At 42.1% G+C, this 24,245-nt stretch overlaps 1 protein-coding gene and 1 long non-coding RNA gene across 14 annotated transcripts in view; both read left to right on the forward strand.

The window, feature by feature from the left end:
- The first annotated feature begins 1,253 nt into the window (after positions 1-1,253).
- Positions 1,254-22,138, forward strand: LOC147995544 (uncharacterized). Of its 2 annotated transcripts, none has more exons than XR_015684443.1 (4): positions 1,254-1,376; positions 6,145-6,359; positions 7,414-7,527; positions 21,953-22,138. It is a non-coding gene; the product is annotated as an uncharacterized LOC147995544 (long non-coding RNA). The 2 variants fall into 2 exon arrangements; XR_015684442.1 differs by lacking the exon at positions 21,953-22,138 and adding an exon at positions 10,576-11,762 and having other exon boundaries at positions 7,394-7,527.
- Positions 22,139-22,861: 723 nt separating this feature from the next.
- The window catches only part of Itga4 (integrin subunit alpha 4), a 76,417-nt gene continuing 75,033 nt past the window's right edge, over positions 22,862-24,245 (forward strand). For 8 of the 12 annotated variants that reach the window (XR_015682858.1, XR_015682859.1, XR_015682860.1 and 5 more), the window contains exons 1-2: positions 22,997-23,305; positions 23,642-23,763. Coding sequence is in view for 3 of the 12 variants with exons in the window: in XM_087651739.1 (XP_087507865.1) it covers positions 23,097-23,305; positions 23,642-23,763 (331 nt within the window). In the remaining 9 variants the exon portion in view is untranslated. 12 annotated transcript variants of the gene reach the window in all.

Here is a 24,245-nt window from a genome sequence, read left to right on the forward strand (position 1 = left end):
GCCCAAGGAGTGGCAATATTAGGTGGTGTGGCCTTGTTGGAGAAAGTGAGTCACTGTGGGCATGGGATTTAAGACCCTCGTCTTAGCTGACTGGAGGCCAGTCTTCTCCTAGCGGCCTTCAGATGAAGATGTAGAACTCTCAGCTTTTCCTGCACCATGCCTGCCTGGATGCTGCCGTGCTCCTACCTTGATGATAATGGACTGACCCTCTGAACCTGTAAGCCAGCCCCAATTAAATGTTGCCTTTTTGTGGTATCTTAGTCAAGTTGCCTTGGTCATGGTGTCTCTTCATAGCAGTAAAACCCTAACACATTGAAGTAACAAAAATGAACATTTCAGTCCCTCTATAGAAGTGGTTCTCAACCTATGGGCCTTGACCCCATAGACTGTATATCAGATATCCTGAGTATCAGATACTTATATTACAATTCATAACTGGCAAAATGACAGTTGTGAAGTAGCAATGAAATAATTTTATGGTTGGGGGAATCTCCACAACATGAGGAGCTGTGTTAAAGGGTGACAGCATTAGAAAGTTTGCGAACCACTGGTCTATGACAGTGAGAATCTTCCTGTAACAACATTTTCCTCTCGTGAGGTTTCTGAACTTCTTGATATACACGAGATGACTACGGGTGTCAAAGGCTTGTTCTTTCACTCATCCAACTGAAGCCAGTTAGCACTCAAACAGTTACACAGTGTGCAGGTGTAGCTAAAACCCAAACAGGAAGCACCCATTGAACATCCTGTTACAACAAAATAGAGATACACTTTAGGCACTTGCCACAATCCTAGCATCACCATTGGGCTGCTATACAAATCTTGTTCAATAATATTCAGAGAAGGAGGAAAGCCAGTGCAGGGAACTATGGCAAGTGGGATAACAAAACTGAATACTCAGGATGTCCACGACTTCATCTAACCAGATCTGTGGTGCTTGTTTCCATAGAAACTATGTATCATCTTCAAAGGCAGAATGAAGCTGTCGTGTCACTGAAGGAGGAAGAGATAAGTCAAAAGACAGATGTCAGAACACCTGCACATGTATTAAAACCAGAGGACACATGAGAGTACATATTAAATATATCCTACAAAATTATTTCTATGTTGAAAGTTAATTTTCCTTTCTGCCCTTATTTTTCTTCTGCAGCGGTAGAGGGGAAACCCACGCACAGCTGTGAGGATGCCAGGCAAATGCTTTGCTGCTGCATCATACCCATCTCAAAACCTAACGTCATAAAACCCAGTTTCCTGGACAGAAAACCCGAGGGACTCTTAGATGTAGGAAGGCTCATACGCTCTTTAACACAGGAGCGTGGACAAGATGAATGATCCGCAAAGAAGTGCATTGTGGGTGAGTGCCAATTCCTTGCAAGGTATGTGGACTTCTATTCCCTACATGGAGTGTGGCTTCATCTGATAAAAGGGACTTTGCATACTTAGGTTAGAAAAACTCATAGAGTGACTTGGGGACACTATGATGCTGGAGGCAGAAAACAGACACACACTACTGCTGAACACGGAGTTGCAGCGGCTGCTTCCAGAAACTAGGAAGTAAGAGAGCTTTCATTCAGAAGGAGCAGGACCAGGCAGGGTCACACTTTGACTTCAGAATTCTCCCTTCAAAGCTGGTGAAGCGTACGTTTCAGTTCTCTTACACACAGGCTTTGAGTACTCTGCTAGGAAAATCCCGGAATGCTAAGACGAATAAATTTTCATTTGCAATATCTTCGTGGTGTGACGAGCCAGGCGGTGGCACACGCATTGTTGTCATCCTTGCGGTTGGAAGGCTGAAGCAGGAGAATCATTGCAAAGGCTGAAGTCAGCCTAATTGACATGGTGAGTGTAGGCCAAGCAGAAAGGAAAAAGAGAAATAAAGAGAGCAAATAGAGAAAACCCAAGAATTTTCTCTGGCCCCATGAAGCCATGACCTGGTTTGAGGGTGTTGCTTGCCCTAATTGGCCACATTTCCAGGTCTGGAGCTGGTAGTGTGCCCTCGGGACATTGGTCTCTGTTTATCATCTTCTTTTAGTCTTTCAATCTTGAGTAAATATCCAAATAGACCTTCTCAGTGGTGAGAAAAGAAAACAGCAGAATTTCTCAGCACAATCAAAGGTTTGCTTGAATAATTTTTCTGTACATATGAATTTTCTTCCGGTAGGAAAAATCTTGTTTAGTTTCAGACTTTCTGATGCAGTACAAAGATATTTCAGTCAAAACTCTAACTATCTCTATGATTTAAAAGTACTCTGAGCAGGACATTCCATCCCAATAGGTTGTCAGCTCAACAAGAACCAAGCTGCACATTACTCTAACTAGGAAATCTACAAATTAAATAACTTCATATTAGTCATTTTGTAATTGTATGTTACATTGTATTCTTAAATGAGAATTATGTATTTTTTTTAATTTTAAACTAAGGAGTCTTTTTTGAGGTAATGGAAATGTTACAAAGAATCAGACTGCAGTGTCACCACATAAAAGTGTTCTATGACATGTGAAATGAGTGGATTTTGAAGCATGGAGATAATTAAAAAGCAAACCTGCCCATCCTGGTAGGAAATACCAGCTGTGGAGCTGCAGATGTAGCATTTGGTGAGGGGTAATCAGAGATGGCATTTCCCTCACTGAGATAATAGCCAAGGGGAGACGAAGATGTCACGGGTGTGCTGTCGCAGTGTCTTGCAAAGAGAATCTGGATAAGCCTGGGTCCTGTCAGATGAAAGAAATTCCAGAGACAATGGCCCTCCAGAGGATTCATGAGTGACTTTTCTGCTATCTGCAGGCTGAGCTAAGACTTTTGAAGACCTTTCAAGGTATTATCCCTGCCAGGATATCTACAGGGAAACATTACTAAGAAATTATGTCATATACATCAATCCATTTGACGCTCATTTGCAAACATGGTGCAAGTACATAGACTAATACATAGTCTATCTGTCTCTACTTTTTACAGTAAATGGGATGCAGTACTAGTGTTTCTCAGTGATGGGATGTGGTACTTTGTTTCTCAGTGATGGGATGCAGTACTAGTGTTTCTCAGTGATGGGATGCGGTACTTTGTTTCTCAGTGATGGGATGTGGTACTTTGTTTCTCAGTGATGGGATGTGGTACTGTGTTTCTCAGTGATGGGATGTGGTACTGTGTTTCTCAGTGATGGGATGTGGTACTGTGTTTCTCAGTGATGGGATGCAGTACTAGTGTTTCTCAGTGATGTCTTGTGGAGCTCTAGTTTTAAAACCCTTCAAAGCAATAGCTGCATGAAAAATGCTTTTTCAGAGGTGGGGGTAGAGGTGTTCATGTTCATTCCATACCATAATTGATTTTCAATTGCTAGTTCAGCAGTGAGTTTGGTTTTTACCTTACAGGATCTTGCTAACACCAATGGCATACACACCATTCTTTGACCATATTTTCTCATAGTTTGGTATGCAGTGAGAACACTTCATTGATAAATTATTTATGTAAGCCATTCTCTTTATTAGTCAAGTGATCTGAAATATAAATTACAAGCCTCCCAAGTATTTGTTTTTTCACATCTAGGAACTAATGACTTCAGTTACTAGGGAGACTATTAGGGCAGATTTTCCTCCAAATGACTTTTTAAATGAGTTTTCTGTATGGGAAAAATATGTCACTTGTAAGTAATGTATTCTGATTATTTTCTAATGCTAATAGTCATTAATAAAAATCATTTTCAGCCATTTTGGTCATGTTAAACTGTTAAATTCATTATTATTATATTATATTAAATATGTGCGACTCAGAAATAACCCGGGGATCTGAATGCAAAAGAGATGATACAAAAACAACAAGGAACTAGAGTGTACTTTCTGTCTACTGTGGCAATCATTGCTGAACGTACGGTTAGAAAGCCATATGCTCGCATGAGCTAGGGAACTTTTCTCTTTATAAAATTGAACCTTAATGTGGCAAATCTATGAGAAATCATGAGATTTCTTTCAGTGTTAAGCAGGGTGTCTTGGGCAAACATGGAGCACCTGAGACAGAGAACAGCCATCAGGAAAGACACATACCCACCTCTGACCTTGGTTGATCCATGAATCCCTTGAGCAGGCTTCTTAGCAGTGTTAACACACTCATCAAGCCAGCAAGAGAGGGGGGAAAGGGAAGAAGTGAGGTTTCCAGGAGGACTGCCGTACCCTGTGTATATTTGGCTGTGTTACCCAAAGCAATCTTGGATACAACAGAATCCTTGTCAAAGAACTCATACCATTCTTCACAGAAATGGATAAAACAACCATAAATTTATTCACAGAAGAGCATAAAAGACCCAAGTAGCCAAAGCCACCCCAAGTAAAAAGAGTAATATCGACAGTGTTAGCATCACTCACTTCAAACTATACTACAGAGCTAGGGTTAGGAGAACAGCATGGCACTGACACAAGCAGGCATGTAAACCAGTGGAAGAGAACAGGAGACCCAGACATAAAACAATGCAGCCACATCACTTCATTTCAATAAAGGTGTCAAGTACTCTCACGGTGGCCGGCCAGGACTTTTTAATAAATAATACTGGGAAAATTCACATCCTGGAGAAACAAATGGTTATCAAAAAATTCTCACTTGCCTCACTCAAAACCCAATGCCAAGTGTATCAAAGACATTAACATAAGACTCAAAACTCCGAAACTGATGGAAGGAATGTGGAGAAGACACTGCAAAACACAGGTATAGATGAGCACCTTCTGCATAGTACTCAAATGCTCAGGATCAATCCTGAAGAACAAGGCCTCAAAAATGTTCCTGAGGGGTGGAATGGGCTGTGGTATAAAGCACTGGCCTAGCATAGCCAGGGTCTTCAATTCAACACACACAAATACACACACACACACACACACACACACACACACATACACACATACACATACACACACACACTCATACACACACACACACACACACACACACACACACACACACACAAATCCTTACAGCAAAGGAAACAGTTAAGCAAGTAAAAAGGTAAAGAGTAAAGTGACAGCCTGCAGAATAGAACGTCTGCTAGCTTTATACGTGACAAAGGACTGATACCTAGAATATATGAAGAACTCAAAACTCTAATCAAATGATTTAATCGCAGATTGGGTTGAGAAGCTAAACAGACTTTCTCATAATAAATAACATTATTTATCAAATGGCTAATATATAACTAATAATGTTACTTTTATTGCTGTTGTTGCGTGTGTTCAACATTCTTAGTCATCAGGGGAATCCAAATTAAAACTACTTTGAGGTTCTCTCATGCAGTTCAGAATGGCTTTCAACAAAGAAGCCCAGCACATACTACACAGTTCTATCACAGGCAGGGGAAAAGGGGACACTTACTGATTTCCTAAGTCTCCTTACTGATTTTCTAAGTCATATTCTCTGTATAGTTGGGCATTGGTGTTTCTTCAGATATGAACAACTGGGATTCATTTTGGTGTCAAGTGTTTGCGAAGGTGAAAGTGACTCTGTGTGTATTTATTTCAGAGACCAGAAAGCTTTTCCCACAAAGTCGTATGCACACCTAGTCTTACTGATTATGACCACTGCTTACACATGTGAATAACAAGAAAATATAAAGCCAGAAATGAAAACCAGCATTTTTGCAATCTATTTCACCTGGCCACCTTAATTACTGTCAATTAAATGATCTACATGTACTAAAAATTCCTTGGTGTACTATGGACAGTACATGGCACAACACTAAAAACTATCCAGGATTCAAATTGATTAGGGGGGAAAGCATTGTCTAAAATACACTCTATAACCCAGCAGGACCTGGAGCTGCTGTCCAGAAGGCCATTAAAGGAGGAGAGAGTATGTGGTATCCTATCAAAGGCAAGCTGGACAGGGCCATTGTCCTTTGCATGTAGGGAAATGAGTGTCAGTGCCTAAAACCTGTTCTCCTCCAGACCTAAGACTACACCATTCATGTGACAATCTGCTTTTCTCCCCTACCCAACCCCACTCTTTATCCCAAGACAAATGGTTCTTAGGTTAGGTTTGAATAACCATCCATTTTACATCAGAGAAGCAGGAAAGAGACCGTCCATTTTCACTTGGCTGTGTGTGTGTGTGTGTGTGTGTGTGTGTGTGTGTATTGGCATACTTTCAAATGCTTTTTGTGTTTACAGACACTATAGGCCTTAACTTGAACCAGTCTGCTCTGCAGTGATGTTTGAGTGAACACTTGGAACCCATGGGTCCTCTGAACAGTGTTTCCCAACTCTGTCAATTAGGGAAAAGGTAAAAACTGTTTCACCATCTTTTCAACGATGTAGCAATGAGCTCTTCCTTCAAGTACTAAAAGCCTGGCCTTCGCCGAAGTAAAATCATTACCGGTCTCAAGGTGAGTAGTTCATTTGCCTTTTCTAAGGTTGGTACCTTTGAATAAATGAATGGCATCATCCCTTACCCCCCAGAGGATTGCTTTCTGAAAAGAAGAATATGCGAGACTTGAAAAGTTAAAACTTGTAGTTTTTCCAGAGAAATACAAACATCTTCCTCTGCTGACTGACCCTGTGTGTATTCAACTTCCTCTGCGTTACATCCTGGGCAATGATGCAGGTCCTTAGTTCAGTGCCTGGATATGATCACTCATAAGATGAACTTCCACATCAGGGTTTGAACCGCAGCAATCACTCAGGACTTTCTCTCTTCCCTTGACTTATGCGTTCTAGAGTGTTAATTTTAATATATATATACATATATATACATATATTGATATAAAAGTTGATTTATATATCAAAGTGTATATATGTGAAACAATTAAATAAATGTTGCCTCCCTGTTGACTGTTAACAATACTATGTCATACTGTACTTGAATATCAAAAATCTAAGTGTTTATATAAGTCATTCTCTTTATTCGTCAAGTAATAAAGTATGTAAATTACTGGCTTACTGGTAAGTTCTATTTTACTGGTAAATTACTTGTAGAAATATCAAAATTACTACACTTAAATATCAAAAATCCAAATGTATTACAGAAATTATTTTTACCCTATCAGATAAAGTTATTTTAAAATTTAAAATTAACATTTAGTTTTTAAGCTCTTTCCCCCTCCAAACTATTCTTTGGCAGAATGTGCAACTAGGTTTTAGCCAAACTAAGCTTGTTCTTCTAACAAAGTAAAGAGTCTGCCTCTAAAGGGTGAAATTGTACTTTGATGTTTTCCTGGAAAGGATCTGGAGGTACTTTGAGAAATAGCAGCCTAGATTTGCCTCAGATTAGAATCCGAGAGCTATTTGTTTAACCCATCTGGGACAAAGCAGTTAGTGACCACAAGCAAATCATGTTATGGGACTATTTCTTTTTTTTTCCATGACATTATTTTCATGTGGTCTCCAGAAACATTGCAACTTGTCAGCTTTATCTTTACAGAATGTTTCTGGCTCTGACAGTGTAAAAGTTTATGGCTCACTGTTCCGGCCATTAGAGCTCTACAAAGGTTGAATTAGGAGACACTGGAGTAGAAGGTGGCATCCACACAGAGAAGCCCTCATGTTTCCACAGAGGTGAGAGACTAACACAATCCTTTTCAAATCTTATATTGAATAGAAGTGCATTTTACATTACAAACCAACCCACACACACACAAACACATACACACACAAAGACCACAGAGTCAATCAACTTTATATAGAGCTATAACTAAGATTTCATAAAACAGTGCTACTGGAATTATAACAAAAACACTAGTATGTTCTATTTCATGTCCCCTGTTTCTTTATAAGCAGACCATGAACTAGTAAGATATTTCATATCCCACTTATAGTTTTCAGTTTTCCCAGAGCATCATGAAGTATGTTTCAGAGAATGAGGATGCTGGGCAAACATATGCCTTGAGTCTTTGAACAGTGCCACAGCTGTGTTCTTGTAAGGACCAGTTAAACAGGACAGCCTAAGGTTGTAATCAAATGCATGAGACCTTCGTTAAGTCACAAAGTCTCCTTGGTTAACATAAATTCAATTATGAAGAGCAGGTAACAATTGCTAATTATTTATTTAGTCCAGGGCTGTTTGGAATAACAAATTAAGTGTGTTTTTCAGTTTAAATTGGAAATAAGTTCATACTTTTAGTAACCAGGTTTGCAAAGGGACTTTTGAAGAGCCCAGAGTCCATTCTTTTCCTTTTTGTGTTTTGAAAAGGAGTCTCAGATTCAGCCTGAGAATCTGCAGGGAAGAAGATTGCATGCAAAAATGAAAAACAAGCACTGTATAATATTGCAGACAGGCCCTGGGGAACCTTTGAACACCTCCCAGACCATGTGTTTGGGTGAAGACCCAATCCTTGGGGGGAAAGAACAGTTCTTAAGAGAAGGAAAGTTGGGAGCATTAGAAAACCTGAGTTAATGGAGCCCTTTTAAAGAATCAGATGCAGATGTGAAAGGTAAATGAAGCAACACTCCAGAGGGGGAGGCCAAGAAAGCCAGGAGCATGAGAAGAAATGCCCATGTGACTTCCCAAGGAGGAAGTAAAGAAGGGGCCCACCCACTTATACCCTCCACCCTGGCCTGGGAAGCCAGAGAATATTCTCAGTATTCCCCTCTCCCTGTCCCTCTCCCTCCCTCTTCTTCTCCCTCTCCTTGTCCCCTTCCCCTTCCCTCTCCCTCTCTCACTTTCTCTCAGCATAGAGGGTCTATCACTGGAAATTCAGCAATTGAGGTGGTTGGCCCATGAGCCCAGGGAACTCTTGACTATGCTTCTCCAATACTCCTGGCTTTTTACTTTGGCTCTAGGGATTGAACTTGGGCTCTTGTGCTGGCAAAGCAAGTGCTTTACCAGTTGAGCTATAAAAGCATTCTTTATGGTACAGATCTTGCTTGAACATCTATCAACAGGTTCTTGACACAACCACAAAATTTTTGAAAAACAAGCTCATGTATTAATTTGAATTCAATTTTAGCAGCTTGAAAGTGAGGCTTTAAGTTAAAAGTAGGTGTCTTTAATTAGTTCCAAGTTTTTAATCTAACTTCTACTGGAAATCACACCCCCTTCACTTGATATCTAGAACAAAGGACAAAGTATGATAGATAAGTAAGCTTTAAAAAAAACAGAAAAGAAATCAAAGTATGTGTTAAGATCTGGCAATATCATCTGTACTTGTCAAATGCACATAAGGAAAATTAGTTTGGGTTTAATATGTATAAAACAATGCACAACCCAGACAAATTGTCTGGCAAATTAATGAATAATCTAGACTTGAATTTTAATGTCTTAGAAGATGTTTTCTAAGGAATAATTTTGGAGGAATGTAGTACTAGAATTCAAAATCTGCCCTTCTCTGTGTGTGATATGATTTTATATTCAGTCTTCCATTCCTGAGGCTTTGTAGGAGACGCCTTATTGGTACCAATGTAGAAAACATCTCTTAATCTAACGTACATATGCCAGGATTGTAATAAATGTTACAGATATGGGCAAAGGCTTTATTTCAGCAAGACCCCTTGGATATCTGAATAAGATTCAAGGCACAGAACTTTGAAAAGAAGCTTTGCAGCTTCTCTTTGGTTTGCTTTGTTAACAGTGGGCTCAGGGTCATTCTCAGGTTTAGAAGAGAAAAGGAAACCCCAATGAGGTCTTTGCTACTCACAGTTCTCTGGTAGACATCTTTATATATGTTCTACTACTCAAATGTTTGTTACAAACAACGCCTTGACTTCTCTTTTAATCAATGACTTTATAGCTCCAATTAATTTGTTCCATACATGTTGTCAAGTCCACAGGTAAGAATCTACTTCAGTGCTGAGCTCTCAAAGACAAGGGCAGTTCACACTTTGCCCCTTAAGTAGAAGTAGCAGGAAATAAAGGCAAAAGTATGACAGGAAGTTCTATTTGAACACTAGAGAAGGAGTCCTTGCTTGTTCAGGGAGGCTGACACTGAGGTCTCACATAGCACTGGGCGTGGTGGAGCATGAAAGGAAGGAAGAAGGTCCCTGGGCAGAAAACAGAGTTCCAAGAAACAGATTTTGCTAGATGTGTGTGTGTGTGTGTGTGTGTGTGTGTGTGTGTGTGTGTGTGTAACAGAGAAAAGCCAGAACTAGAATGAAACAAAGCATGAGACAAAGGTATGCAAATTCATAGAACCTTTTACCTGTGGCCAAAGAGGCAGGATGCAGTTAAATGAAAGGGAAAGGCATTGAACGGGTCTGAGTGGGAAAGTAATATGACTTGATTTACACCTATAAATGCACACCCCAGCAGCTGTATGGAGGACTGACAAAGGAAACAAGAATAGAGGCATCAATCAAAAAGCTTTGGCTGAAATGAGAAAGGTGGTATCATGGACCAGTCCAAGGGCAATGAAAGTGATTCCTTTTGAAAGCCTCCTGCCGGCATTGTTAGCTGCCTCCCTGGAAGCTACCCTCCCCCATTTCAGTCCTCACACGTGATGCTCTGACATTCAAGGTTGGCCCAACTGTACTACGATATCCCACTCCCATTAGTATCCCTGCCCCCACTTGCTACCTAACACTGCTCAGCATGTCCTTCCTGGTTGTCCAAAAGGACCTCTCAGAAAGGCAGCTGGGCTAAATCTGCAAAGCCTCTCTCTTGCTTTGTAGCTGCTAAAAGGAAACGGATTTTATCCAGCTCTGCCCTTGACCCAAACTAGACAGAAATGTGAAAACAGAACAAGATATCTCCCAGGCCTGTTCTGGTGGAAGAGCATTTCTGAGCATCTCTGTGGTAATTTAATTTTCAAATGTTTATTGCCTTTGTTTACATAGATAAGGAAGTAAAGCACCTTCATTTCCCTGACTTATGTGGCAACAGAACTCCCACTTGGGAAGTGATAATCTGCTTCACAGAACTAGTTTCAAGAGTATCATCATGAGTACAGTAAACAAAAGATGGCTGAAGGGAACAGGAAGATACCAGGGAGATCAAAACCTCTACAGTGTTCTCAGGTTTTTATCATTGTTAGAGAAAGAACTCAAAGGTGTGGCAAAGGATGGGGAGAGAGCCTTGAATACAAAACAGAAGTACCCAAGAGACATGTGAGCCACTTGGAGTCAGTCATGCCTCTAGGAATGACCGGAACAGCACTTTTCCAGAGAAAGTCTCAGGGTAGGAGGCTTATTCAAGACCCAAGAAATAGAGTCTATTCCTCAGTTTTGTCATTATGTCTTTGACATGTGTCTTCTGGGAGCAACAACTGTAGAAGGCCGATGAAGGGAGATGCCACTTTAATGACGCAGAGTACTGTCAGTGTATCCTCTAAGTCTGGAGGTTGTCCAAGGTGGTTTGAGCAAGCTCTGAGTGTCACTGTAGTGACATGAAGTCCTATGGTAAACGTGTTCTGTTTAGGAATCAGCCTCCAGACACCATGCAATCACCTTTTCCCCGATGGGGTCTAGCCTGCATCCAAAGCAATGAACTTCATGGCATCAAATAACATTCTTCAAAATCCTGCCACATCCGAGATATGCTTAGAAAGCCCACAGCAGGCTGCAAACATCTAAAGACATATGTGGCGAAGCCTGCGATGAAAAAAAAAAGATCAACTACTTGGGAAAATCTAATAAAGTAAATGTTTGATGTTAAGATCTGAATACTCAGGAATCCTATTTATCATCAAGGATTAGCAGAGTTTTTAAAATTCAAGAGCCAGTAAAGATACAGCTAGAAAATTTCTTCCTAGAGTCCCCCTTTTATTATTAATTAAACTCATTATAGGGGCTGGGGATTTAGCTCAGTGGTAGAGCACTTACCTAGGAAGCGCAAGGCCCTGGGTTCGGTCCGCAGCTCCAAAAAAAAGAACCAAAAAAAAAAAAAAATTAAACTCATTATAAACGCGAGTTTCTATGGGAACTCTCACACACTTTCTCCACCATGAAAGGGGGGGAATGGAGGGAAGAAGGAAGAAACAGAGGTAAGGAGGAAAGGAAATGATAAAAAATCATTTGACTTTAAAAATGGGAAACTACACTAGACATTGTATTGTGACAATGTCCAGAACCAGGATTTTAACACAATTCATTGTCTCTGGTTTTAAAAGGTACAGAGCTGTGAAATTTTATTTCATCATAAAAATGATTAATATGGCTTATAACTGAATGTCAAAATAGATTTTGTTACACAATCTAATTCAATTTCTCAGCTACGAAGATGTTGGCAGAAAGGAACAATTTATGCTAAGCTTCTCAGTTCATGTTCTTTTTTCCTTTCCTCCCCTCCCCAAGCATTTCTGACAACAGGCTTTATGCTCCACTGGAGGAGTCTACAATGAGACTCAAGTAGGAGTATTATGTTGAAAATGTTCTTCTCAGAGTATTAACTGAAGTTGGCACCTATGACATCACAACAGAACCAGAAAGAGTCTCAGGACCCACCCCTGACTTCCCAAGTGAGGATTTGCATTTTATCCTCTGGTTAATGCATGCCTTGCATTTTGAGAAACGCTATATCAGGAGACAGTCTCCAGTGTTTCCTTATCATTCCTTCTGCTACCAGTTTTCAGCCACTAAGTTCTCAAGAACAAGATACCCTCTCTGTTAGACATTTGATCCCTAGAGTCTCAACTGAGTTTTTATGAACTCCTCAAATATATATAAAACTCAATTTGCCCCGAAATATCTCACCACATTGCTTCTGCGACAATCCAAGATCTCCCAATTGTCTTGGAGTCTGGCCTCTACCCCATCGTCTAGAAGACAACAGAATAATTCCATGCTGATGGCTCAGAGCATCCATTGCTCAGAGGATGGCACCAGGATGACTGACATTAGAAACAAGGATCAGGTATGTCCTGTCCAAGAGTCACCTCATCCTTAGCTGCCCTGAGTCTTTCTTTCCTGAGCCTAAGCATTGTCCTGCTCATGACTCAGTTGTTTCTCTGTCCCTTCCCACTCCTCCTTGTCACGCCATTCTCTACTGAGCTTTTCAAGCACTAAGATTGAGGCGCCTATCACCTTTTCTAAAGAATTACCTACCATGCCTAAATCTGAAGTGAGTTAAGGTAGCAAGAATTTGGGGCAGTGAAGCTAATCACTACCAGCTGTCGTCCAAGAATAAGAAAGAGAATCACGCTAAGACTGAGTCAGTGGAACTGGTGTTTGAAAGGGGGCTGGGTTTACAGTGTTAATAGAAGAGGCAATGTCTGACCTTTTCTGCTGTAGAGAAGAGAGTCAGGAAACCCGTCTTCAAGGGGAGGGGACTTCCTTTCTCGGGACTGACTTTAAGTCTTGCTCTTAAAAGTGAAGATGTAACTGTAAGAGGATGTTCCCTCAGGCTTCCATGTGGACAGAGTACACCGTGTCACCTACAGTCCCATCTTCTTACCTTCCTTGCACAGTTTTACAAGTCATGTGCTGTCCAAGAACTCACGAGACTAACCTCCAGGCACCTTGCCTACCAGTCACGATCCACAGGTAAACCACTTCTTACTACTCTCTGCTCTTAATTTGCAGACATTTCCCTGGTTGAATCTGATGATCCTTTTTATACCTAATTACCAGTTGTTTTCCCTTTGTCTGATCAACTTTGCTACTTTTTAATAGTTCTCATTTCCTGAAAGATGATCTTCACCATCCCCCACAGGTTAATCATGCTACCAAGACAATGTCATTAGCAGAGGTGTCTCTCCTGAATCCTAAACTCGTGTGTGTGTGTGTGTGTGTGTGTGTGTGTGTGTGTGTGTGTGTGTGTACATGCGCATACACATGTGACACTTCACTTACATAGCTTTCAGAAAGTTTACATTTAACACAATGCCCCAAACTATCTTCCGGGTTTGATCCACCTCTGTAGCTTATCACAAAGAAGAGCGGACCATGTCTGTGAACAGCACATTGCTCTCCTGCCCTTACCCCTCCCTTTCTCATTTGCTCTTTAAGACCCATTTACCTTGAACTCTAGTTATTTTTTCCCTGAATTTGTATATCAGTCATTTAACTAGACTCTAATTTCCATCATGTTAGTGTGTATAGTCACGTTATTCTGCTGCATAAGATGCTGTTCTTCAGATTGCAATAAAAATCCATCCTTCTTAGCTTTGCATACTGTATACATTACTTTCATTATTTCTATCCTGCCTCCGTCTGTGGCTCTTCAGACCGCCTCATGATCTGTGCCAAATGTATAAAGTATTCTAAGTGACCTGTGGGACCTCGCGTTTGCTGGTCCTCTATTCTACCATGTCTAAGGGCTAAGCAGAATGTACCCCAGCACAGTGGTGTATGCTGTAGTACAGGGTAAGTCTGAGACGAGTCTCCAGTGCCTAGGGCAATGCTCAGGGGGTACAAGAGCAACTATTCCCATCTAATAACATTGACGAGGAAAATTCTAGGTAGGTTTCTTCCCTTTGATCTCTTTAACAGATACAGTCTAGTGGGAAAATGGCTTCCTTCCCACCTTATTCCTAAGAATATTATATTATTCTTATAATTATTATATTATATAATATCATATCCTAAGATATAATTTACATTTTACAGGAACAGAGTTGTTTTGTTTAGTTTTGCGTCGGTCTCTCTATACATACTATAAGTATCTTGATCCTAATAAACAGAGTTCCTGATTAAGGGAAATGTCACTAAAAATTCCCTGGGAGAAAGGTAGACATTTAAGTATGGAATAAATTCAGACCACAGACTTGATCTGCACTTTTCTTGCCCCGGCCTGAAATACATTTATCAGGACAAAGCCATTTTGAAACTGGTCACTCATCTCTAGGCTTATGGGATGATGCCAGAGTTTTCTATTGTGATGGAGGATCATGCACAAGGAAGATCGCCAGGATCCCAGCTTAGACAAGTGGTCAGGATGGCTCCAAGAGACAAGGAGCTAGACTGTGTCTATTAAAGACATCAAAGTTACCAATACAGAATGACATGAAAGAACCAGGCTTAGCCTGCAACATATGTTTCTCTGGTGGGTAATTCCCATACAGAAGACCTTTGGATGTTGTTTACAAGTCAGACTACCATCTCAACTACAAGCAATGTCCTCAGCCTGTTGAAGCCCCCTCGTCTCCCCTTGCTGACTTCTTTTGTGACAAATAAGGAATTCCTCTACTTGAAGTTAAAACCCATTTAGAAATTCTGTCTTGTGAAAGATTATCAAATGACATTTTGAAATCTGGAGAATTTTCTACTAAATACGTTTCTCTTCTTAAGAAAAGCCTGGTGCTGTGGATAGTCGAGTCTGAAAAGAGTCTGCTGTGAGATAGAAAAATTTAATGTCACCTTTACCTTCAGGCTTTCAGATTATTAACAGCTGATGGGACTCAAAGCTACAGAAATTGTCATTCATAACAGCATGGACCCCATGATAAGGATCCACTTCAGTAGAGCCAATTAAATTTCATTCGATTTGTTTCACCCACTCCTGGGCCTACAGTTTCTTAGCTAGAAGTTAAACTGGAATTCAAGAGTGAACATTCTAGATACTTCCACTTCACCCATTTAAAACCCATTATAAGGCTTGCGGAAGTGACAGTTGTACAAGACAATGATATCAGATTCCCATAATTCCCAGCATGCCTTGCTTTGTCTCCTACAAGGTCCACAGCTCTGTGACTTGGCCATATCTGCTGGCCCTAAAGAATTCTTCATAGCTTGAAGGCCTTAAGTATAGCCATTATAGCATTAATTTGTGGAGATTTTAATCAGTTTTACTAGAACCTGTTCACAATTATTGTCATCAAAACACGTTACTATGTCCCAAGTGTGAGCAAAATGGCAGTCCTTCTGAAAAAAATATTGAAATATGTTTTTGTTTTGATATTTATACTTAAATCTGGATAGATGGGTGAGCCTAGAACTACTTTTAATAAAACCTTTAACTAGGAAAATAAGACTTACTTGGATCTAGAAGGCATGCTATCTGATTTCCTTCCTTCCGCATTTTGTCCTACTGCTATACATTTATGGGTATGGCAAACACTGATCTAGGAAAAGTGGTCATCGATATCTGCTAGAGATTCGGAAAGACTACAGAGCTAGAATTTCCTTAGCTTCCTTAATTTATGAGAGAAAAATTTAAGTCTGAAGTCATGTAAGCCAGAAGTTAAGGTAGATTTTAATCAACATATAAAGACAACACATCATGGGTTATTTCATGATTATTTAGAGCAAAGTCTTTCTCTGGTGGCTTCAAGTCCTGACACATGGATAGCATCCATCTAAGCACATGGGAAAAACACAGTTAAGAATGAGTAGAGAACTGAAAGGCGAACCAGCCCTGGAGTCTCAGTTGGTCAGTTTTTAAGTTTCTACCTCTTCAAGCCTCTGCCTCTTAAGACTCCACATGCAGCAGTGGTGATGCACAGACCCTTCTGCTCACGCAGAGTCACTACCCAGGGCCACTCCACTCAGCTCCTGCCCCAGTGCTTTCTGCCTGGCTCTTGAGCTTCAGCCTCTGGTCTTCTACTTATGCTCCTTAGTTGAATGGATTGATACTTGATTTCATGAATTGCAGGAGGTTCTTATTCCTGTTTGGCTTCACTTCTGTATTGAGACCTGAAACTTGCCACTACTTTGATGGCTATTTCTCTGGATAGATCAGTCCAGTCCTTTCAAGAGGTATGGTGAGGAGCAGGAATATACCAGCAGTCAGTTAACATCACGAAAGTCATTGACCTATTTAAAGTAGATAATTGTGTTTAATGTTTTATTTCACACCAGTTGAAATTACTGTAACTTTGTAAGCCATCAAGAATACACCTTCACAGACAGCCTTTCTTGCTATTGAAACCTATTCTGGATAGCAGAGTCCTGAAGGCAACTTTTAGTTCAGATGATTCTAAGCCAGAACTCTCTATATTATGAGAAATACTATCTCAACACTTTACAATAGCATTTTCCATACTGTGTTGCGTTGTTTGCATAATCTTTGTCCTTTTTATTTTTTCATTGTTGTTTTGTTTGTTTTACTTTTTAATTTTTGGTATGTTTTCATTTTTGACAGAGGGAGAGACAGAGACATGGGGAGAGAGAGACAGAGACAAAGAGGCAGAGAGAGACAGAGACAGAGAGGCGGAGAAAGTCAGAGACAGAGAGAGGCAGACAGAGGGAGAGAAGAGAACACGTTGGGTAGGGAGGTTAGGAAAAGGAAAAATATATATTGTACAAAAAAATTTAAGACAAAATAAATGATACAAAAAAGCATTAACTAAGACTGACTAAATTCACAGAAAAATATAAGCTTGTAATTTACAGTTCTGCTGTTAAGAACCAGCTGCACTGCAGACTTCTGGCATCAATTTGTGATCTCTGCTTCCTGGAGAATCAGTGATTAAAGGTGGGACACACCTTTAATCCCAGCATTTGGGAGGCAGAGGCAAGAGGATCTCTGAGTTTAAGGACAGCCTGGCCTACAGAGCAAGTTCTAGAGCAAGTTTCAACACTTCCAGAGAGAGAGAGAGAGAGAGAGAGAGAGAGAGAGAGAGAGAGAGAGAGAGAGAGAGAGAGATCATTAAAACCACAGACTTCTCAGTTTTTCTATATATAATTACTTAACGTTCAGTCCTCTCTAGTAGAAGTTTCCATGTTCTCTGATTCTAAACTATGAGCTTTATCCAAGTCCGTAATTCTCCTGTGACTTTTATTTCCCCATTTAGCCCGAAAAACTGTAGATTTTCATGTAAACCACGAATAGGAGAAATATCATTAGTAATGTTCACTACATTTTACTAATCTAAAAATATAATGGTTTTCCAAAAGTTTCTTCTGGATTTGAAGCTTCTAGGGAAATTAGCATTCTAAGTTGTTTCTCTTCTCAGTCATAGTTTCCATTCTTGCTCTCTTCTGTCTCGGACACTTTGGTCCCTGCTGTGCTCTTATTTCTCCCACCTTGCTTGCAAGGACTCATTTGTGTGTCTCCAGTTTGGTCTGGCAAAAGGGAAGAAAATGAAAGAGAAATGGAAGTTGATCTAGGGTTAAACTAAATGCTTTCTGACAACAGTACTATATCTTATTTGGTGCTGAACATACACCTGCTGTGTTGGATCCTTTGAAATTGTTTTCTGGTTTCAAACTCATGTGTCCCATTTTCCTAGATACTCACATGTTAGGCTATGACCTTGACTGCTTTTGCATGTGTCTTCCAAGTCTTTAAGGAAATATGTAAAGAGAGAAGAGGTGGAACAGAGCAGAGCAGGCTAGGAAAAGAGGTCTTCTTGGTTGATGCTGGCTTTGTTTAACGGTGAAGTCTAAGGTATTGTTGGAGCATTCAGCAAGATATAGCTAGTGAGTGGTAGTGTAAGCTGTCTCTTATTATATGTTCTCAATTACTATGTAAAATAATAATTCTTGTTGTGTGATATCAATTTATCTACAAACAATTCTCTTCGTACTTTTCCTTCACTCATTTTTCTGAAACTCCTATAAGCTTTGTTTTCAGCCAAGGTCATATGTACAGAGCCCTAAGATAAAGACAGTGTTGCAAAAAATACATTTTCATGGTCTCTGCCCTCTGATAGCAGGAGAGGGGGATGCTGTGAGCTGTGTCTTGTGAACTGTTGGCTTCTTACATGAACCAGTTGTTAAATCATTCCAGTGCATAAATCCAATCTTCCAGGTCAGATTACTTATGAGATAAAATGTTGTCACATAATAACCATGTTCTCTGAGACAGGAATGGTCTTACACAAGGTCCTTTAAACACTGTAACAAGAGAAGAAATTGTTTCTGCATGTGAAGTCAAGCATGGAGCAGACTTGGTTTAAGACGTTATCGAGTATCAAGCAGTTTCTGGAGTTTACATTTTTGAAGAAGTGGTAAAATATGAAATTTTAAAAACTACCCATCTATTAGAGTCACGTTGCTCTGAGCATATTAGCCAGAAGGAGCCTGTCCTAGTGTTAAATGTCTTGTCTGCAACTTCTTGCCTGGCACCCAGTAGTTCCTTGTTTGGGGTCATTACTTGATCTCTACCAAAGTAAAACAATATGATAAGAGGACAAAACATCGGCTATGTTTGACTGGCGTAAAAAGTTAGTGTGAGGCCCACCGTGGAAGGCATTAAGTTTCAGGCAAGACCTTAATGGGAGTTTGGGTTGATTTATAGGAGGAGCAACCGGAAGTACCAGACGTAGAGACTATATTGAGGGTATAATATAGGAAAAGCTATTTCCTTAAGTATATATATCAGTGTACCAAAAACTGAAAAATTGGAAATGGAAAATAGTTATTATTAACTCTTAGATTGTTCTATTGAAAGTCACAACTGAAGAATATAAGTGCCCGCTGCCTTTTATCATCCCATGTTGTTATCTCTCAGGAACACACAGCTAATGCTCCAAACATTTGCTAAATAAACCAGAAATATGCACAGAAGCAGCGCCTAACGGTGCTGTTAAGATAAAAGAATAGCACTTCTTGCTTCTTGTTGGGCCCTTTACCATTATGAGGAACAAAGTCCCACAGTGTGATTCCACGAGAAAGCTCCTTGATTGTGGGGAAGGAGACACATTCAGAAGGTAGATTAAAGGAAGGCAGAGAGATGATAGAAATTTCCTTTATCATCTACTATTATTTCACATAGTAATTGAAAACATTAATAAGAGACAGCTTACACCACCACTCGCTAGCTATATCTTGCTGAATGTTCCAACAGTACCTTAGACTTCACCGTTAAGCACACTCAGCATCAGCCAAGAAGACCTCTTTCCCTAGCCTGCTCTGCTCGGTTCCACCTCTTCTCTCTGTAGTTGTTTTTGTTTTCCATTGTATCAATATCTCAGCCACCCAGACTAAAAGTTCCAGTGCCCTCCACTTTACCCTTCCTAAATCACCTCACACACACCAAATGTACTCCGTCCACTCTTTCACTTTCCCTTCCTCACATGTAGGACTCAGAATTGACCTTTAGGTCCAAGTGACTTGTATGTGTTCACTACGTCGACTCAGCCCCTCTTGTATAACCGTCACATTTGCCCACATTACACTGTTCCCTAAAGCATACGTGTTCTGTTTGAGTATTAAAGCTTTTGAGATTGGGATCGTCTTTTATACATTTCGAGTCCTTTCCACTATGAATTAGTGATGTCCATGTAAGGGACACTGGAAGGCACCCATTGGGTGTCAGCAGCAGCTGTGTGGCTAGAACAGCAGGGACACCTTCAGTTTCTTCTCATTCTAGCAAAGACACAAGGAAAATTAAAAGTGAGATTCCAAAAGAAAAGGGACAGAACGGGGAGGCTTTACATTGGATGGGAAGAAAAAAAATCTCTATAGCAGGGGAGAAAGAAGGAAGACTAGGAGGGAAGAAAGGAAGAGGAAGGGAAAGAAAAGCCATATGAAGTCTGAGAATGGCTGTGTGCCCAGGTAGAGGGACGAGACAGTCCAAGGCCCAGAGGATGATGGAGAGGCCTTCGGGACCTTAAGGGACTAGGAAGAGCAGAGATGGCCTAAGCAAAGGGGTCCCAGGAGAAGAGACAGGTTTGGGACAGTCTGGGGCTACATCACAATGAGGAAAAAGAGTCTTCAAAGGAGAATGCCCTGAGGAAAGAAAACATTAATTTTGGACTTTATAAAGCAGTGCCAAGGACCTTTTATTGCTTAAGGAACGAGGCTTGTATGTGAGTATCCTCTGAGGCTAGCAACTGTCATCCTGTGGAGTTCAGCTTGCCTCTCTTTCAAAATGAATATCCCAGATGGACCTGTTGACTGTTTAAACACCACATGGAGAAGAGAGGAGGGTCACAGACCATTCCCTGAATATCCAACTGCTTCCTACCACCTGGTGTATGAAAGCCTGCTTTAGTTGCTATCCTTTGAAGGGGGCGGGGGACTGGATTATGTAAGCCCAAGAAGGCTGGGCTCCATCTATGCCTCTACAAGGAAACCCTCATTTCTGTTGGTTTTCCAGGTGGGAAAGGACATGTTGGGAAGGAGAACCCAAATATTAGCAAGTAACCCTCACTTATGCTGTGTAAGAAACACAACAAACATGGATTTCTGTGCTGGCTGTGTCAACTTGACACAACTTAGAGTCAATGAGAGAAAGAAATTTCAATTGACAAATTACCTCTATAAGATTGGGCTATAGGCAAGCAAGCCTGTAGGGCATTTTTTTTTAAAATTAGTGATAAAGTGTGTGAGAGTCCAACCCATTTTGGGTGGTACCACCCTACCCTGGGATGGTTTTCTTAAGCACCATAGGAAAGCAAGCCAAGTGAGCCACCAGAGGTAAGACAGTAGGGCTCTGCATCAGCTCCTGCCTCCAAGTTCCTGCCCAGTTTGAGTTCCTGTTTTGTTTCCCCTTGTGAGCTATGATTCAGGATATCTAAAGCAAATACATCCTTCCCTCCCCCAGGTTGCTTTTGATCATGGCGGTTTGTCACAGCAATAGGAACCCTAACTAAGACAGTTCCCCAGAGGAAAGGAATTTCAGAACCACATTGGGACTTTAGCAGAAGGGTTAGACATTGTTTATATCTCACCGACCCGATTTTTAGCAACAAGGCTGTTTTCGAGTCCTAAGGGAAGGAAGGAGGGTTGCTGTAGATGTTTAATACTTCTGGAAAAGTAGCAAATTGTAATCAGAACGATAGACATGAGGACCTGCCCATTAGCCACTCTACAGCTATCAGCAAAGACCAGCATTTAACCATTCCTTCCCTGCCTGTGGGGCTCAGGAGGACCTACTATTTTTTTTTTTTTCTTCAGTTCCTCTACCAAGCTGACCGGCCCTTCCCTCAGGCCTCTTCTCAGAGTGTGTATTGCCCATCTCAACGATCCTTGTCTTCCAACTATCTTCAAGTGTCCCCAAACAATTAAACTTTATGGAATAGTTAACTTTTGTCTTTCTACCATCTGGCCAAAACTGTGGCTGAATTGCTTCTCCATGCGTCCTGTGGTGGTGTTCGGAGGACCTGGTGCTGCCCGTTGCATGAAATGATCTGACTCCGTGCACGGTGACAGCTGCGGGTGTGGGATTCCTTTGGTGTAACAGACACAGACTCTTTTTTTTTTTTCCATTTGTCTTTTCACACAGTAAAGGTAAGAGGGCCCTCATCTCACCTGCTAACACTCATCAGTCTTAGTAGCTCGGTCATGAAAAGAAGCGGAGTGCGTTCAGAAGAGGCCCCTCACCTGGTGTGCTGTGATTCTGACCTCTGGTGGGTTTTTTAGAAGCCCATTATGACCTCGTCTTACGCTGTGTCTACACTGCTGGTGGCAGGTGTGTCCCGGGGGGATCTCTGTGTACACGGGGACTAGTTATGAAGAAGTTAGCAAGGGGCGGAGTCTGCTAAGTGAGGCAAGTCGCAGAATTTCCTTAGCTAGCCTGGGTTTCGGGTCAGGCTATTGCCTGGCTTGCTCATGCATACAGACTCTATTTAAGAGGAAGTGTGGAGAGGAAGGAAGCCAGCATAAAAGGCTGCAGGCCTGGGAGTTTTGAAGAGACTAGGCATATACTTTTGTCACCAAGTGCTCCCTGGGTGGGGGGGGGGGTGGCGGTGCTTGCAAGCTGTGTGATTTCTCTACGCTACACAGAACTGGCAAAGGAAGTTCTGGAAGATTCTCCAGTCTTAGTTCCCAAATTTGGGGGATCACTATTGGCCACTGGGACTGGCCAAGGAGGCCAGTCACTTAGTGTAGTGCCTCAAGGCTAGACAACAAGCCCTAACCAACTTTCAAAGGGGAACCCCTGACCTGTTTTGTGTCTCCCAAGGGCTATTTTTGCTCCAGAAGCCCAGAGCCATCCCATCCTGTGTGATGTCTGCCAGAACCTGGCCAGGGTGTGAGTCCACGCAACCTAGGTCCCCTAGCGCCCCCTACAGCAGCTGCGGGGCAGGGATGGGGATCCGGTTGGGGAGATGGGAGGCCAGGCTGTGAGCCACTGAACCACACCCAGGACCCCACCCAGATCCTAGGAGCACCCGGCCCCTGGCCCCCGGGCCACAGAAACGGGGCGTGGGCCAGAGCCTGAGGCATTCCTGGCCACCAGGATCGCTCCGCCTGTGGCCACCAATTCCCCTCCTCTTCTGGCGTTCCTCTCTCCGCCCCTGTCGCCTGCCAGCACCGGACACGCTGCTGCACTTCATCTCTTGGGGCGCTCTTCGCTTTGGCCAACCGTCGCGTCCTGTGCAACTCTGGTCAGTGGCCGTTTTGTGTTGAATGTTCCCCACCAAGAGTGCATGGCTGCGGAAGCGATGTGCAGACCGAGGCCCCGAGGGGTCGCCCTCCAGGAAGCGGTGATGCTGTTGCTGTACTTCGGGGTACACTTCAGGGTACCAACCGGGCACTCCTACAACCTGGACCCGGAGAGTGCACTGCTGTACCAGGGCCCCTCCGGCACGCTGTTTGGCTACTCGGTGGTGCTGCACAGCCACGGGACGAAGCGCTGGTGAGTACACCCTCCCCAAGAGGCATGTCACAGCGCCTCCGCCTCTGGGATTCCTTGTCTGAATCAAACTTTCCGCCCTCCTGGGAGGTCAGAGAAAATCCTAGCTTCAGCCAGCTGGCTCACTGGAAAGCCTTGGAACTAACTTATCTTGGGATGGCAGCCCCCAGGGTGCTCCCAGTACCTGGCTCCTGAGTCCTGAGTCTCCAGTGATGGACAGAGGAGGTGGGCGCCACTTCCCTTGCTGCCCACTGCACAGCTGTCAGAAGCCGACACGGGACAGGGTTGGGTGGACAGGCTGGTTCACGTCTGAACGAACTTGTATGTTTCTTGCTTTAGGCTCATCGTGGGGGCGCCCACTGCCAGCTGGCTCGCCAATGCCTCGGTGGTCAATCCTGGGGCGATTTACAGATGCAGGATCGGAAAGAATCCAAACCAGATCTGCGAACAGCTCCAGCTGGGTGAGTTGGGTCCCCAAACCAAGAGATAATGAACTTTCTCCCCCTCGTGGGCCCACTGTAGGGCATGTCCTGGAGGACATGATGTCCGTCTCTTCTGGTTTAAAGTGCAAGCTTTTCAACTTTAACGCCACGCCACCTTTCTTCTGGGTGTATTTTCCTCTCCTTTGCTTGCAGCTGTAGATGATCTCAGTATCTAGCAAACTTCTTTCAGAGAAAAATCTCATAAGATGCCTTCTGGCCGCTACCTCCTCCTATATTCTGACATGTGTGAAATCTTCAAAGCCGGAGGACCCAGCCACAGAGAGGTTTTAGGGATTGCACTTCTGTCTTTGACTTCTCAACTTTGTTCTAAAGTGAGAGGCACATCAGGAATGGAAACTTCGATTGAACCCGTCCCGCCACTTAGCCCAGGGGCTTTTCTTCCTCCTTTTAAAAAGACACTGTAGACCATAAAAGAACGAGAAGAAAAATCGGCACGCCTA

This window comes from Rattus norvegicus, chromosome 3 (assembly GCF_021556685.1).
Source record: "Rattus norvegicus strain SHRSP/BbbUtx chromosome 3, alternate assembly SHRSP_T2T, whole genome shotgun sequence".
Taxonomy (NCBI): Eukaryota; Metazoa; Chordata; class Mammalia; order Rodentia; family Muridae; genus Rattus; species Rattus norvegicus.